Genomic DNA, 15443 nt, shown 5'->3' with positions numbered 1-15443 from the left:
TCAACAAAATGTTTGGTTTATAAAATGGCTAGTGTTTCAATATATTTGAGGAATATTGTTCTGCTGCATGTCACATAAATTGAATAAAAATAGGCCACCTCTTTAAAATTGAGGAATTTGCCCTGGAAAATTCAAAGATCCCACATAATTAATGCCCCCGAAATACAGAAAATGTGTTGATCGATTCACCCTATCAGACATCCTATAGCCTAATAAAATAACTATATATGTCGCTAACACACTGCTAGTGCTACCTTGTAGGCTATTTGCTTCCTGCAAACAATGAAAACCCAGCCCTGCAAGCTTATAGGGGAGGGGGAGGGGTACAATTAAATAACTGAACATAACATGAGCAGTTGCTTCTTCAAACGGCCCGAAGATGTCTCCAAATCACACCGGAAATTGTATATTGTCCCCGGAAGTTATGTTATATTATTGTAGCCGTCTCAAGTGGGGATTCAAGATCGTCGATGTTTTATGAACGTTGTTTTGGTCTGTTCTGTTCGCCCTCTGGGTTGAATGGAGATGAGAGAAATATACTGATGTATTGATTTCTACAGTTTGATACAAATACTGGTCTCAATTGAGTCTTGCAAACAGCCTTTTATACGCGGAATTCTGATGATGTTGATGAATTTGAATTATTCAATTTCTTGAACGTGCACCCTGGTAACGTTTCACGGAAGTGTAACGCAAAAAAAAGGATATCTACGGAAATTGATTGACGATAGCTATATGTTATTTAGTCAGCTGGATAACGTTAGTTTTGGAAAGTGACATTATTTTCCAGGAGAAAGTACATCACTGGTAGGCACTAATGTAAGTTAGATGAGTTAGCTATTTAGACAGTCCTTTATACAAAAGCAACGTAACGAGCGTTACCCTGGCCTGAGCTGTTCAATCACTGAGACCGACAGCTCTAGGCTAGCTAGCTAACGTTAGATGGCGCAGCCGTCAACAAACGACGTTACCAGACATTAGATAGCCTACGACGTTACCAGATTTTTCTGTTAGGCATGCATGTAACTTGATATAAACTACAAGAAGGGGTTCCCGCTGCTTTTTGGCGCTTCACACTGCCGACTTTGTCTGGTTCGATAGACAAGTTAGCTAGCTACCTAGCTAGCTTCCTTGGATAGCATGAGTAACTTGAATATCTCATACAGTAATCAAGGCAAAACGATGGCATCTCAAGGCGCGTGTCGCAGGTAAGATTAAACAGTTAATCTGTGTATCAAAACATGTCATTTGAGGATTGGGGTCTCAATCTTTTTTGAAATGGGTGAATTGAATTTAAGAAAGGATTACATTGGAATTTAAGGAAGTAGCCTAGCCCTGCCTAAACTATTCAAATGCAATACATTTAATTTAAGGGACAATCTGACAGCTACATCCATTTTTGGATTTATAAATGAATATGTACCCAATGATTCTTGAATATAACTTGTATAATTTAAATACCTCATGAGTTTAGTTCAACTATCCCACCAGAACCCAAAATATAACCTTGTTTTACTCAAGTAAATGTAACAAACACGAATAAAGCCTCAAAACATGGTTAAAACTAGAATGTTAATATCATGGTCAGTCTTTGTATCTATAACTCTATGAATTTGAGAGTGGTTTGTTATTGTTTCAAATGCTGATTGCTGCTTTAAAATTTAGACAGATTTAAAACAATGAGATTAGGCCTAGCTATTGTTAAGGATCCGCCCCTTTTTTCTATCTGCCTGTAGCTCAGGTACTGAACCAAGGATATGCATATTCTTGGTACCATTTGAAAGGAAACACTTTGAAGTTTGGAAATGTAAAAGGAATGTAGGAGAATAACACAATAGATCTGGTAAAAGATAATACAAGGAAAAAAACTGCTCTTTTGTATTTTTTTTTGTACCATCTTTGAAATGCAAGAGAAAGGCCATAATGTATTATTCCAGCCCAGGTGCAATATACATTTTGGTCACTAGATGGCAGCAATGTATGTGCCGTTTTAGACTGATCCAATGAACCATTGCATTTATGTTCAAACTGTATCAAGACTGCCCAAATATGCCTAATTTGTTTATAACTTTTTATGTTCAAAATTGTGCACTCTCCTCAAACAATAGCATGGTATTCTTTCACTGTAATAGCTACTGTAAATTGGACAGTGCAGTTAGATTAACAAGAATTTAAGCTTTCTGCCAATATCAGATATGTCTATGTACTGGAAAATGTTCTTGTTACTTACAACCTCATGCTAATCGCATTAGCCTACGTTAGCTCAACCGTCCCGTGCAGGGGCCACCAATCCCGAAGAAGTTTTAAAGACCCAGTCCTGTGCAATCAAAATAAACAAATGTACAGTCTGGAATTTGGGAAGCTGTTTGATGTTAATTTAAGTTCTTGATATTAAGCCATTGATTCTGAAAGACTAACCTCTATCCCTCTTTTTTAAAAATCATAACCCAAAATATACAAGGTTTTGTTACTCCATTGTTTACAAACAGCAAGAATGGAAACAATATACAGTTTCAACATATGGTAAAAATGTGGCCTATCTCTTGGATGTAATGGACTGTCAGTCCTTGGCATTTAGAACACTTTCAGCTTTATTCCACACCGCCCAGTTTATATTTGGCTTTACTGGACAACTTAATTATTTTAATTGAAATAATACATTGGCAATTTATAATTTTTTGGCTACCAATATGTTTTCTACAGGATTAGGGCAACATACTGTAATCAATGTCCCACAAGGGTTTGCCTACATCAGGAGTTTGAACTACACTGAAAGTAGACTGAACTGAAGTTACTCCCCAACAATGAAAGGAAATATTAGGCTATACAAGGCTATCCATCATATTGCACACATGTATTGAACTATAACAGAGACTATAACAATGGACTACTGCTCTATAACAATATTGCTCTTCTACTACTGATTGAAGCAATGAGTTTATAAAATCAATCATCGTGCTACAAATTCAAGTTGTTAATATAGCTGCAAGTAGCAACGAAGGTTCCTAGACACAACTGTTTTATTTTATTTGAATACCACACACACACTTGATTCAGGGAACATTTTACTGGCAGTGTTCAAATTTTAGCACAATAGCAAAGATGTTTGCAACAGCGCCACCATGTGAATTTATTCTATCATTAATACTAGCTACAATCCTTCCTTAGTGCACGCATAACAATTCAAATTAATCTGTTCAGTAAATTTACTGGTAAAGGTTTTATAGCGCCATCAACTGGTTTGGAGTAGCTATGTTTGACGTTGCCACTATTCCTTCACAAACGTGGTAGGGAATAATAGCAGGGCATAAAATGAACACCTGCCAAATGCGGGTAGACTTAGATATTGGTGGGTAAGATTGTCTATTTCACCAGCCACGTTGGCAGGTGGTCAATTTTCAGGGCTTTACAGTGTGAGCATTAAATTTGCAAATAAATAGTCAAAAGTCAAGTATGAGTACGTGTGAGTTAGGGTTAGAAAAATGCTGCAGTAGCTGTTTAAGGTATTTCTGCTATTTTGTTTCATAGCTGCTAATCGCACAAAGAAATAGGAAACCTATATCCCACCTCGCAAAGTAACACTGCCTGGCAAGGGATAACTTTTTGACAATCTGGGCTTGACATATTGAGAGGGTGTTTTTCAACAGAACAGTGTACAAGTGGCAGCAACATTGTGAATTGTGAGTACAACGAACATTTGAATATTAAAACGATATACAACGGCTGTGGACAATAGAACATGGAAATTGAAAAAATAGTTTTATTGTCAATCGTTGAGGCGAACCATGGCTGGGATGGCACTAAAACGTAAACGCTCAGTGCTGCAATGATTCCGTTCCAGTTTAGTTGAGGAGTGGGTCTCAACTAAACTGTGGTGGTAGGGAAAGGATTTTAGATTAGCTCTTGCGAAAGATCTTTCCCTGCGTTTGTGGAGTGATGGAAGGTCCAGATTGGTGCGTGCATCTGAGTAGGAGGTGTAGTCTGTGCCCATGATGATGCATACTGCTCTTCTCTGGACCTTCTCGATGGTGTCAGACTCTTGGTTAGCCCTGCATGCCACACTGGGGCAGCATATCCCACCGCTTGTCGGACGTAGGTGGTGAATACCATTACCAAGTCCTTCTTAGGGATGTGGAAGTGTTTAAGGCGTCGGAAGAGGAACAGACGCCGGCTGGCCTTTTCACAGATGTGCTCTACCTGTGTTGTCCATCTTAGATTGCCTTGAATGAAGATTCCTAGGATCTTGATAACCTCTACCTTCTGGAGTTCTGTGTTGTTGATTGACAGGTGGTATTGTGGGTGGTGACTTAGTGAAGTGCGCATGGAGCATGTGTCTCCCCACTGACCACTTCTCCAGGTCAGCCAGGTCTTCTTGGATGGTGGAAGTGGATTTTGGTGTTCTTGTTTCTAATAAATTAAGGTAATCCACAAATTTCCATTGCTTGACTGCTGATTGCCCGGCTGCACTGATGTATGCAATAACATTCAGCGGACCAAGCAGAGTTCCTTGAGGTAGGCCACGAGATTACTGACACTCAGACAGCATACAATAATACCTCACCACCTGGTGTCTATTAGAGAGGAAGTTGCATATCCATCTGGCGAGCAATTGTCGAAGCCCGAGCTCTAACATCCTGGTGATGGCGAGGTTGTGGCAGACACGGCTAAAGGCTTTGCCAAAGTCAGTGGTCACCAGGGAACAGGTGGAATCCTGGGACTTGAAGAGCTTGTTGGTTAGACCCATCCGACAGTGTGCTGTTGATCAGCCTTGTAGACATCTGTACTGCTGGGTGTCTATCTGGGGTAGGATGTTGGTCAGAGCCCATTCTGTGATAAAGCTCTCAGCTACTTTGCGTAGTGAGATAGTGAGCTGTATTTCACTGATGGAGGGTCGTTTGGTTTTAGGAATGGGGACCACTATAGCTTCTTGCCATTAGTCAGGTATGATGCCTTCTTGTAGACAGAGGTTAAGAATGTCAGCCAGTGTTCTGCTCAGTTCATATGCAAACTCCTTTATTAGTCTGCCTGGGATTTCATCTGGGTCCGCTGCCTTTATAGGTTTTCACCTTCTGTAGCTTTCTGTAGACTTCCCAGGTTTGGACTGTTGGAGCAGGGCGTGCTGGTAAAATGGAGGGCAGCAGTGCTGGGTTGATGGGTGGTAGGGACTGTTACTTTTGATCAGGGGTTGGAACCAGAATTATTTTCCAATAATTTTGTCCTGAAAAGAACCCCTTTTTTTCGTTTCGTTCCACTGTTCTGACCAGCAAGAGTTTTTAACCAGTTTGAACCAAAAAAAAGTACCGGTTTATATTGTTCCTTTTTTAACCTGTGAAATCAACCGTTTTTTACATTTAGCTCATTAAATTACTTCACCAATCAGTGCGGGTAGAGCAGGCAAGCTAGTTGTTTACATGCAAGAGGGACAGACAAATGTAGCCTGTGGCGCAAGATGCGACTGACATTTTGCAGGTGGGGAGAGCAAGAAAGGGTTGAGGAGGAGGCTTGACATGCTGGGCTAGCTAGCTAACAAGCTTGTATGTGCAGAGCGGCACCAGAATTAAAAACATGTCTTACCTTTTTTGTAGTTAATAAATCCAATGTGAAACGTAATAACTAGGCCTATAGAATCCTTAACTAGCATTGAGGGTCAGGTAGCCGAAACACATGTAGCCTGAAGTTTTTCAGCATGCAGGTAGACATACGTTTCTGAGTGACCGAGTAAGGGCTTTGCATAGGTTGCTTTGTTGCATTTTGTTGTGGGACTAGAAAAAAATGCCTGGACTGTAAAATAATATTATTAACTGGTTCCCATGCTTTTAAAATACATTTTGTTCCGAAACAGTATGGAGCACTTTCATTCCAGGTTCCATTCCTTGGGGAAAAAAACGTATTTTTCTGGTTTTTGGTTCTGTTCCCTGAACCGGTTACTATCCCTGCTTTCGATAGTGCTTTATTAATTTAATTTGCTGTACCATGTCTATTGTCAGGTTGCCTCAGTTTGGGAGAGGTTAAGTCTTTGATGTTCTTATGCCACTGGGCGGGATCTTGCTGTTGCAGTTAACATTTTCCCTCGCACCTTATCCCTTAATTCCTTCCATAGGGTTGTGGTTTGGTTATGGAATGCTCTCTGGCGGTCTCTGACCATTGCCTTTATCTCTGGGGTTATCCATGGCTTATCACGGAAATATAAAGCATACATGGCAGCGGACTTCGAGGTGGTGGGACTTAGTGGTGGGAGGTGATCCACTGCCCAAATGAACACGTGCTTGAGTTTCGCAGTGGCCTGAATACCTTTCTGACAGTATGATTTTTGGACCTCTTCAGTTTAAGTTATTGTAACAACACTGTGGTCACTTGTGGGTCAGAAATGGCAGGTTCAGAGTAGACGGATGATAGGTGGATGATCATCAGTTCAAGAATATTTTGCCCCCTTATGGTTTTATGGATCTGCTCAAGATTGTGGCTTCTACACAGCTTGTCCATGCTCACTTGATTGACGTCACCACCAATGATAACTTCAATAGCAGGGTGTTTTACCCGCAGGGAGTCAACAGGCTACCAGCTGGGCAATGAGTTGTTCAGCATAGGGTGAGTCAGGTGGAGAGTACACTGCACATACTGCAACACGTGTGAAGACCTGGGCAGTCTGTATGGTCTTGTATGAATTAGGCTTTAGCGATATACCGTATACCGGGGTATTCTTAAATATAGACTGTATGATTGTCAATACCGTCCCTGGGCCCCCTAAAGCTCTATTCCCCCCGTGTCGAGGGGCTTTTGTGTTGCATGCAACCTCACTGCTTATAACTCAAGTTAACCATCTAAGATGTGCCAAATAAATTATATCTGTCTCAGGGCTCCAGTATTTGAGATGGCAGTCTATTCTTGCAATTAGTTTGTTCGCTTGCGCTTGTTAGCATTTAGCTAGCGACTGCTATGGGAATTTGATAGTAATTTGTTGGGACCCTAACGCTCCAAAAATAATAAATATTTATTTATCATTTTTACATTTGAAAAGAAATAGTGCTGGTATGGTACAGGAACATTATGAACATCTGGATACTTCCCACCCACAGTATGAATCCTTATGCACTAACTCAGGTGGCACTGAAGATGCAGGGATGCTGTTGTTTACATAATGGCCACTCCCTCTCATTCCTTTACTCAGGAGCTCGGGAGAAAGTTGTAAAGCCCTAAATGTCAAACATTTCAGTGGGTGAGTTGCCACTAAACCACGTCTCAGAAATAATTTCAATGTCAGATTTTGATTCACTCATTCTCCACTCAAAATTTCCCAACTTGTTTAAGAGAGACTGTGCGTTTGATAAAAGCACTGAGTGTTGGCAGTATTTACTTTCCTTGGGCATGTGCTTTTGCAAAACTTGTTGAGTGGTCCAAAGGTTTGATTTACTGGTATTTAGGATCAGATCAGAGGAGGGTCTATATCCAACAGTTTGAATATAGCCGGAGTTATGACCTGCTCTCTTCCTTCTCTGGCGAAGTATTGAGGAAATCCTTGAAGTCCAAAGTAATGGGTGTCTGCTTCTTTTGAAAACTTCTTAAGAATGTCAATGAGTAGCTCTGGGATGCTGAGCAGGTTTATAAAGTCTGATTAATCATCCAGTTTAGCATTTTGGGATAGAATTTCTATATATTTACCATCTAAAGCTACCATAAAATAAAAGTTGACGTAAAATGTGTACATAGAAACCAATTCTAACTATTCATTATAGATTAAATTAGCAGGAGTAAACAGTCAACGCTGCCATACGAAGCCATGGCAACCACAGAACCATATGTACATTCCATATGGCAACCATGGAACCATATGGATATTGGCCCCATGCAAGGAGAATCCCACAAAAACAAAAAGGCTAACCGCTTGCCTGGCTACCCATCAACATCGCCCCGGCCAACTGAAGTTTCTTCTCCACGATTATTCTGGATTTTCCTCCCTCCCCTTACGATTTCTAGAATGAGAACACATTCTAATTGGTCCCAGAAACCGATGGGTTGGGCCAGAGCTGGCGTACATGATGATTCTTTGATACTCTGGTTAGATTTATTAGAGACGATCCAATCGCTAATGAACACCCCTCACACAAATGACTTCAAAGATGGAAGTTTCAGACTAAATGTATGTAAGAATCTATAGAGCAGCGGCATTAAATTCAGGATGTGTCATCAGGCAAGCTTCCAGCCACCACTATAAATAATAATAATACGCTTTTCAAAGATCCAAAGATGCTTTAGAGGGTATTAAAGAAACACAAACAAAAACCTATACAAAAACGTCAGACAAAGGAAAAATATAACGAATAAGTAGGAAGTAAGATTCAATAAAAGGAAAGTGTGATCTGTCAGTGCATGATTAAGCGAGCAGCTGTTCTATACAAGCAAATCTAACTGCATTGATTTAATCTCAATTAAGAGGTGGCCTGTATTGTTTGTGTATTGTATCGAACACAAAGGCCTATTTATTTTAAAAAATGTATAGGGACAGATGATCAAAACGCTCAAGAAATTGATTTTAATTGCCTGAACTGTCTTGCTGTGAAATGCTTATGTATTACATTTTTCCTTTTCAGTGGGACAGGTGTCTTTTACCAAGCGATGCCAGCTGTGGGAACTGATGGGAGAAATGTTATGAAACTGATCCCTGTTCAAAAAGTAAACGGACAGTTTGTTCGATCACCAACAAGCACTATGAAGGACATCGCTGAACCTCAACGAGATCTTACCTTGGACGTGCCATCAATTTCAAAGATTAACATGTGTACTTTGGGACCCACAGCTAAAGGACAATCGGTGAATAAAAGGCAATTTTACATGAGTACCTCTCAAAATCCAACCAATCTGACAGGAATATATAAATCGGTGAGCATCCAGACTCCTATAGTAACAACAAAAATGCGTCAGCCCCAAAGTGCGTTATCCTTGACATCACCTGAGCTAACACTTTTGAATAAGGATCAGCTGCCAGTCACTGTGAAATCTCCAGTGCTTCCAAATGGACAATACCTTCAAATTCCTCCTAATGCTCAAGTGAAAACCCTTCCAGCATCCGCACTCCCCCCAGCCATAAAGAGACAGATATTTACTTCATCAACGAGCTGTGCCTCAAATTCGAATTTGCCAATGGTTCTTTATGTGTCCCCTGTCCAAACCATGAAACCGGGTGGTACTCCATTATGTCCAACATCTCAGAAGGCACCCCTCTCCCTCAGCCGACTTCCAAGGTCATCTGGCCAGACACATTCTACATGTTCTTCATCAGGCTCAACACCATGTTCTACTACTGCTAAGGATATTAAAAGACCGGTCACTCCTCTTAAGTGGGTGATTGAGGAGACAGATGGCTCACCTGCTCCATGCCTTGTTCCTGTGAATTCCTCTTCTATGACCTCAGATATTTTGAAAACTCTGGCAGAGATGGAAAAAGCCACCAAACCCTGTGAAAACACATCAAAAAAGTGTTCACCTTCCCAAGAGAGTCAGACAAAAATTGGCCAAGAGAAGGACAATGCCTTAGTGATGTACAATGGGAAGGTGTATTTTGTGGCCAAGAAAACTCCTGAGCTTTGTAACCGACCATCAAAGCCCTTGGAGGCCAGTAGGAACATGGGTGACTCCACCACACAGGCAGCAGAAAGTGTTAGATTCAATCAGAGAATCAGCTTACCGCCCTCCCTACCCTTAAGCTCCTCACTTGGATCACAATTGTCAAATAAAACCAGACCAGATCCTAAACACATTGTTATACCAGATGACATCATTGACCTCTGTGACGATGATCCCCAAGATGACCTTACATACCAGGCAATATCAACAAGGGACGTAACAAGGCAACCTTTAAGACAGTCTGAAGTCGATGAGGACGAAGACTCCAATGTAATATTTGTCTCATACCTTCCACCCAAAACAGTGTCTAAAGTAGCTGAAGAAGACAAAGAAATGGCTCATATGCTGAATGACTTGGAAGCTGAACAAGAAGTGTTATGCAGTCAAGATCATTTGAATGGCCAGATAGTGGATAGTCAGAACAAAGTATCTGGCCTGTCAATAGAAAAGTGTCAGAGCGTTGCCACTGCCCAAGACATGGCAGGCTGTCAAGGTAGTGCAACAGGCCAAGAGTTGAACTCCCGCCAGCATAACATCACTGGTCAGTATAGGAAAATTCTTCAAAGATTTCATGGCCGTGCAACTGGAATCCGAATAGAGAACATTCAGGGTAATGCCACTAGCAAGGAAATGGGAAGCAGTCATCCCAGTGCCTCAACCCAAGAAATGGGGAATGTCCAGGATGATGCCACTGACCAGGGAATCGGAAACAGCCAGCACCATCCTGCCACGCAAGAAATGGACAACATAACTGGAAGTACCTCTCTCCAAACAGAAATGGAGACTCACAAGGAAAAGGTAAGACAACCCACTACTCAGATTACTACATGATCGGTAGGATAGCTACACTGAACAAAAATATRAACGCAACATGTAAAGTGTTGGTCCCATGTTTCCCAGAAATGTTCCATGTGCACAAATTTGTTTACATCCTGTTAGTGAACATTTCTCATTTGCCAAAATGATCCATCCACCTCACAGGTGTGGAATATCAAGAAGCTGATTAAACACCATGATCATTATACAGGTGCACCTTGTGCTGGGGACAATAAAAGGCCACTCTAAAATATGCAGTTTTGTCACACAACACAATGCCATAGATGTCTCAAGTTTTTAGGGAGTTTTATGGAGCAAGGAGTATTTCTGTTTGCAATAAAGCCCTTTTGTGGGCAAAAACGCATTCTGATTTGCTGGGCCTGGCTCCCAAGTGGATGAACCTCTGCCCAGTCATGTGAAATCCATAGATTGGGGCCTAATACATTTATTTCAATAGACTGATTTCCTTATATAAACTGTAACTCAGTACTATCTTTGAAATTGTTGCACATTGCGTTTATATTTTTGTTCAGTATAATAAAGTAAACTCACAAAGGCTTTTAATCTTGATCATTCCCCAATTTTAGAGCTCATCCGATCCCATCCCTGAGCAGCGGACTTCTGTGTTGGACATGGAATCCTTGGAAAGTTGTGATCGCCTGCTGAAACAGATGTTTGGGATCACATCTGATGTGAAAATATGTTTGGAGAGGATTGACGCTAAACCCAAGGCTATCCCTAAGGTGTTTCCTCGGATTGGGACCACAAACAAACGTACCATAGAGGCTATTCGCAAATTGTTACAGGGATCAAACATTTTGATAAAAAAGAGGGAACACAAGGAAACAGAGGTAACTGATGATTTTCTACTTTTCTAAAGCGTACTAATGCATGAGGTACTGTTGGTCTACCTTAGCCTATTAGATTGTCATGGTTGAATTTCGAGATAAAATGTATATTGTTGTACCATTAATTTGAACAGCATTTTCAAGATGTATTACTTACTGTATTTCCCCACTCTAAAAATGAAGCACCTTGTTGTTTCACAGGTCTCTGCAACTAGGAAGGATGGTAGTTGCCCAATAGATGCTAAAAGACTGAAAATAGAAAAAGTAAAAAATGCATCTGAAAGTTCAGAAAACACAGAGACCCTCACCAGCCCAACTCCTCAGCTGGAAATGCAGCCCCTCACCAGCCCAACTCCTCAGCTGGAAATGCAGCCCCTCACCAGCCCAACTCCTCAGCTGGAAATGCAGCCCCTCACCAGTCCAAGTCCTCAGTTGAAAATGCAGCCTCTACCAGTCAACTCCTCAGTTGAAAATGCAGCCCTCACCCAGTCAACTCTAGACTGGAAATGCAGCCCTCACCAGCCCAACTCCTCAGTTGAAAATGCAGCCTCCACAGTCAACTCCTCAGTTGAAATGCGCAGCCCTCACCAGCCAACTCTCAGTGGAAAATGCAGCCCCTCACAGCCCAAGTCCTCAGTTGGAAATGCAGCCCCTCACCAGCCCAAGTCCTCAGTTGAAAATGCAGCCCCTCACCAGCCCAAGTCCTCAGTTGAAAATGCAGCCCCTCACCAGCCCAACTCCTCAGCTGGAAATGCAGCCCCTCACCAGCCCAACTCCTCAGCTGGAAATGCAGCCCCTCACCAATCCAAGTCCTCAGCTAGACATCTTATCTGATGCTGAACATATATTTGGCTATGAGGAACCGACTGTCAATGATCTAATTTCCACCGCAGTTGAAACAGGGTTCCCTTCCCATCCTCTGCCAGAAATCAATCCAGTACATATTTCAAAAAGAAGCTCAAACTCACCCGTTCCATCTGTCCACCCACAAACAAATGCTGAAGCTATGAATTGCGCTCCTGGGCCCCTCTGTGGCACAGCAAGCAACATAAAGCCGAACTCTAGAAGAAGAAGGGGAAAAGGGAAAAGATGCACAGCATGTCCATGTGGGGTGACTGGAAAACTAGTACAAGAGAAAGCAATGAGCTCATCATCCACTTCACAAGAGGAGCCTAGTTCATCTAAACCACCAAACACCAGGTACTCAGGGTGCAGTACCAGTGCAATTGCAAAATCAGCTAAACGAAAGGGTAGAAAGTCCACAAAGGCTCAAATGGATGATAAAGAGCTAACATCTGTGGAGATCCAATGTCCTTCAACTGTGAGTGAGCAGGGAAGTAGTACAGCTGGAGAGATCCCAACCAGTTATCTCTGCTCTACAGCACTCATGGACCCTGAAGAAATCAAGCGTCATGAGAGAATCAAACGACTGAAAGAACTCTTGAAGGAGAAGGAGGCTGCTCTTGCAATGATTAGAAAGAACATGGGCTGAGTTGGACTGAATTGCTTTCCAAATCCCAATGTATTGCATTGCATAACTTCAGCTTGTAGAACTCTTATTTGAATTGTCATATTTACAGTTCATTCAGAAAGTATTCAGACCCGTTTACTTTTTCCACATTTTGTTACGTTACAGCCTTATTCTAAAGTTGATTTAAATAAATATAAATCCTCATCAATCTACACACAGTACCCAATAATGACAAAGCGAAAACAGGTTTTTAGAAATGTTTGCAAATGTAGAAAAATGAAAAGTATTCAGACTCTTTGCTATGAGACTCGAAATTGAGTTCAGATACATCCTGTTTCCATTGATCATCCTTTAGATATTTCTACAACTTGATTGGAGTCCACCTGTGGTAAATTCAATTGATTGGACATGATTTGGAAAGGCACACACCTGTCTATAAGGTCCCACAGTTATCAGTGCATGTCAGATCTGGGGAAGGGTACCAAAAATGTCGGCAGCATTGAAGGTCCCCAAGAACATAGTGGCCTCCATCATTCTTAAATGGAAGGAGTTTGGAACCACCAAGACTCTTCCTAGAGCTGGCCAAACTGGGTAGAAGGGAGGTTTACATTGATGTTACTACAAATGCATTATTTAGTTGAATATATCCAACGATTTTGTGCAATAGGACTTGTATAATGACAACTTAGTATACAATTTGTATTTGGCTTTTTGTGATGACTGCATTTGTAAGCACTTTGTACGCTATCAAAATAATTAAGTCAAGTACTAGTAACGGTACGCGTTAACACGTTAACTTTGGCAGCCCTAGTCTGAATGCTTATGTAAATGTAATTATGTTTTTTTAGGTATAATACATTTGCTAACATTTCTAAGTCTGTTTTTGCTTTGTCATTATGGGGTATTGTGTGTAGATTGATGAGGGTAACAAATCTATTTAATACATTTTAGAATAAGGCTGTAACGTATCAAAATGTGGAAAAAGTCAAGGTGTCTGTATAGTTTCCAAATGCAATGAATGTAATGTTTTATTACCTGCAGGAAATGCATTTCTTTTCTGTATTGAATGTTTAATTCCAAAATACAATAATTCCAGTGATAACATGTCATTTAAATTTTTATGACAATGTTCCTAGGTTTTCCTGTTTTGTCCTAGAGGGGTAGGTATTGAGTATGTTGATGCATTGACTAAGCATCTTAAGATATGTTTTCTGAAAATATTTCAATTTTACTGATTAGCATTTTTACAATGTTTGTATTTCTGCCTTATCAGCTTTTGCACCTAGGTTTTCTATTTGTTCTGCAAAGATTGATCACAATTCTATCCACAAAATGCTTGCAGATACTTGTTGGCTCCCTTTAGAGTAATTTATTTTATAATGTACTAATGTAATGTTAACATTTGGTTAGGTAGGCATAAGTGTTTTTCTGTCTACGAATAAAAAATATTGTAACTAAAAAAGATGTAATAAATAATATTGTCAGTAGATGGCAGTGTTGTTGGATTCTATGGAGCTGCAAGAGGAACTGCCCCTCTTTACCTTCAGGCTCTGCTCTCCTCTCTACACCCCAACCCAAGTACTTTGATCTGCCACTTCTGGTCTCTTGGCCATCCCACCCCTACAGGATGGCAGCTCCTGCTCAGCCCAGTCCAAGCTCTTCTCTGTCCTGGCACCCCAATGGTAGAACCAGCTTCCCCCTGAAGCTAGGACAGCAGAGTCCCTGCCCATGTTTTGAAAATGAACTCTTCAAATAATATTTTAAATAATCCCACTGCAGCCCCCTGTACCCTCCATCCAAGAAAAGCCTTTCATGACCTAAGACTCGCACTCTTACTAATCAAATGTATTTATATAGCCCTTATATCAGCTGATATCTCAAAGTGGTGTACAGAAACTAGCTTTGACTTTGCTGATAGCTATGAGTAAAAATGTACTTACTGTGATTATGTGGTTGTCCCAACTAGCTATCTTAAGATGAATGCACTAACTGTAAGTCGTTCTGGATAAGGGCATCTGCTAAATGACTAAAATGTGTAGGCCTGGACTCAAGGGAACATGGAACAGAAGGGTGGTTGGAGAATTACTATTTTATTGAAGTTTTCTACATTTAGACTCAAGGACTGTTTTGAAAGACTTGAGTATATTGTACAGAACCTGGTGCACATAGATATTCTGAAAATCCTCAGTTTAACATAAAATACTTTTTTGCTTTATATTTGTTTTGTATTAAATAACATGTTTACATGTTATTACAAATGCATTATTTAGTTGAATATATCCAACGATTTTGTGCAATGGGACTTGTATAATGACAACTTAGTATAAAATCTGTGTATTTGGCTTTTTGTAATGACTGCATTTGTAAGAACTTGTACACTATCAAAATAATGTACAGAGCTTGCTAAAATGAAATAAGTGATACACCCTAGTGTAGGGCTAGAGTAGACTATACCAAATATGTTTTATAACTAACCCAAGATAGACAACAGCCTGTCACAATGGACAAAACAAGCAAAGAGGTGGGCAGAGCCAAGCACGAGCTAGCGAGAGCCTAACTACAAGTATTTGCATATTTTCGTTAGGGAACGCCTACAATGCAGTAACTCAATAAGCCCTTGTACTCCTTCTAAACAATGCTTTTTTGAAACATTGGCAAAGGGTAAAGTCTACAAAACTACGTCCACT

The 15443-nt window shown here is 40.7% G+C and overlaps 1 protein-coding gene across 1 annotated transcript; it reads left to right on the top strand.

The window, feature by feature from the left end:
- The first annotated feature begins 460 nt into the window (after positions 1–460).
- On the top strand, positions 461–14243 carry LOC111966914 (uncharacterized). Its single transcript, XM_070444625.1, has 5 exons — positions 461–1208; positions 8589–10419; positions 11025–11288; positions 11487–11773; positions 11877–14243. Exons 1-5 carry the CDS (start codon positions 1141–1143, stop codon positions 12775–12777), a joined length of 3351 nt encoding a protein of 1116 aa, XP_070300726.1. The 5' UTR covers positions 461–1140; the 3' UTR covers positions 12778–14243.
- The last annotated feature ends 1200 nt before the right edge of the window (positions 14244–15443 follow it).

The sequence above is a fragment of the Salvelinus sp. IW2-2015 genome, linkage group LG7 (assembly GCF_002910315.2).
Source record: "Salvelinus sp. IW2-2015 linkage group LG7, ASM291031v2, whole genome shotgun sequence".
NCBI lineage: Eukaryota > Metazoa > Chordata > Actinopteri > Salmoniformes > Salmonidae > Salvelinus > Salvelinus sp. IW2-2015.
This window is presented reverse-complemented; position numbering and strand designations above follow the sequence as displayed.

What these genes read in the sequence shown, in the direction of transcription:
- LOC111966914 (XM_070444625.1), top strand. Translation starts at nt 1,141, where the DNA reads ATGAGTAACTTGAATATCTCATACAGTAATCAAGGCAAAACGATGGCA. An exon ending in TGGAGACTCACAAGGAAAAG is followed by an intron (nt 10,420 to 11,024) that starts GTAAGACAACCC and finishes CCCCAATTTTAG; the next exon opens with AGCTCATCCGATCCCATCCC. An exon ending in GGGAACACAAGGAAACAGAG is followed by an intron (nt 11,289 to 11,486) that starts GTAACTGATGAT and finishes GTTGTTTCACAG; the next exon opens with GTCTCTGCAACTAGGAAGGA.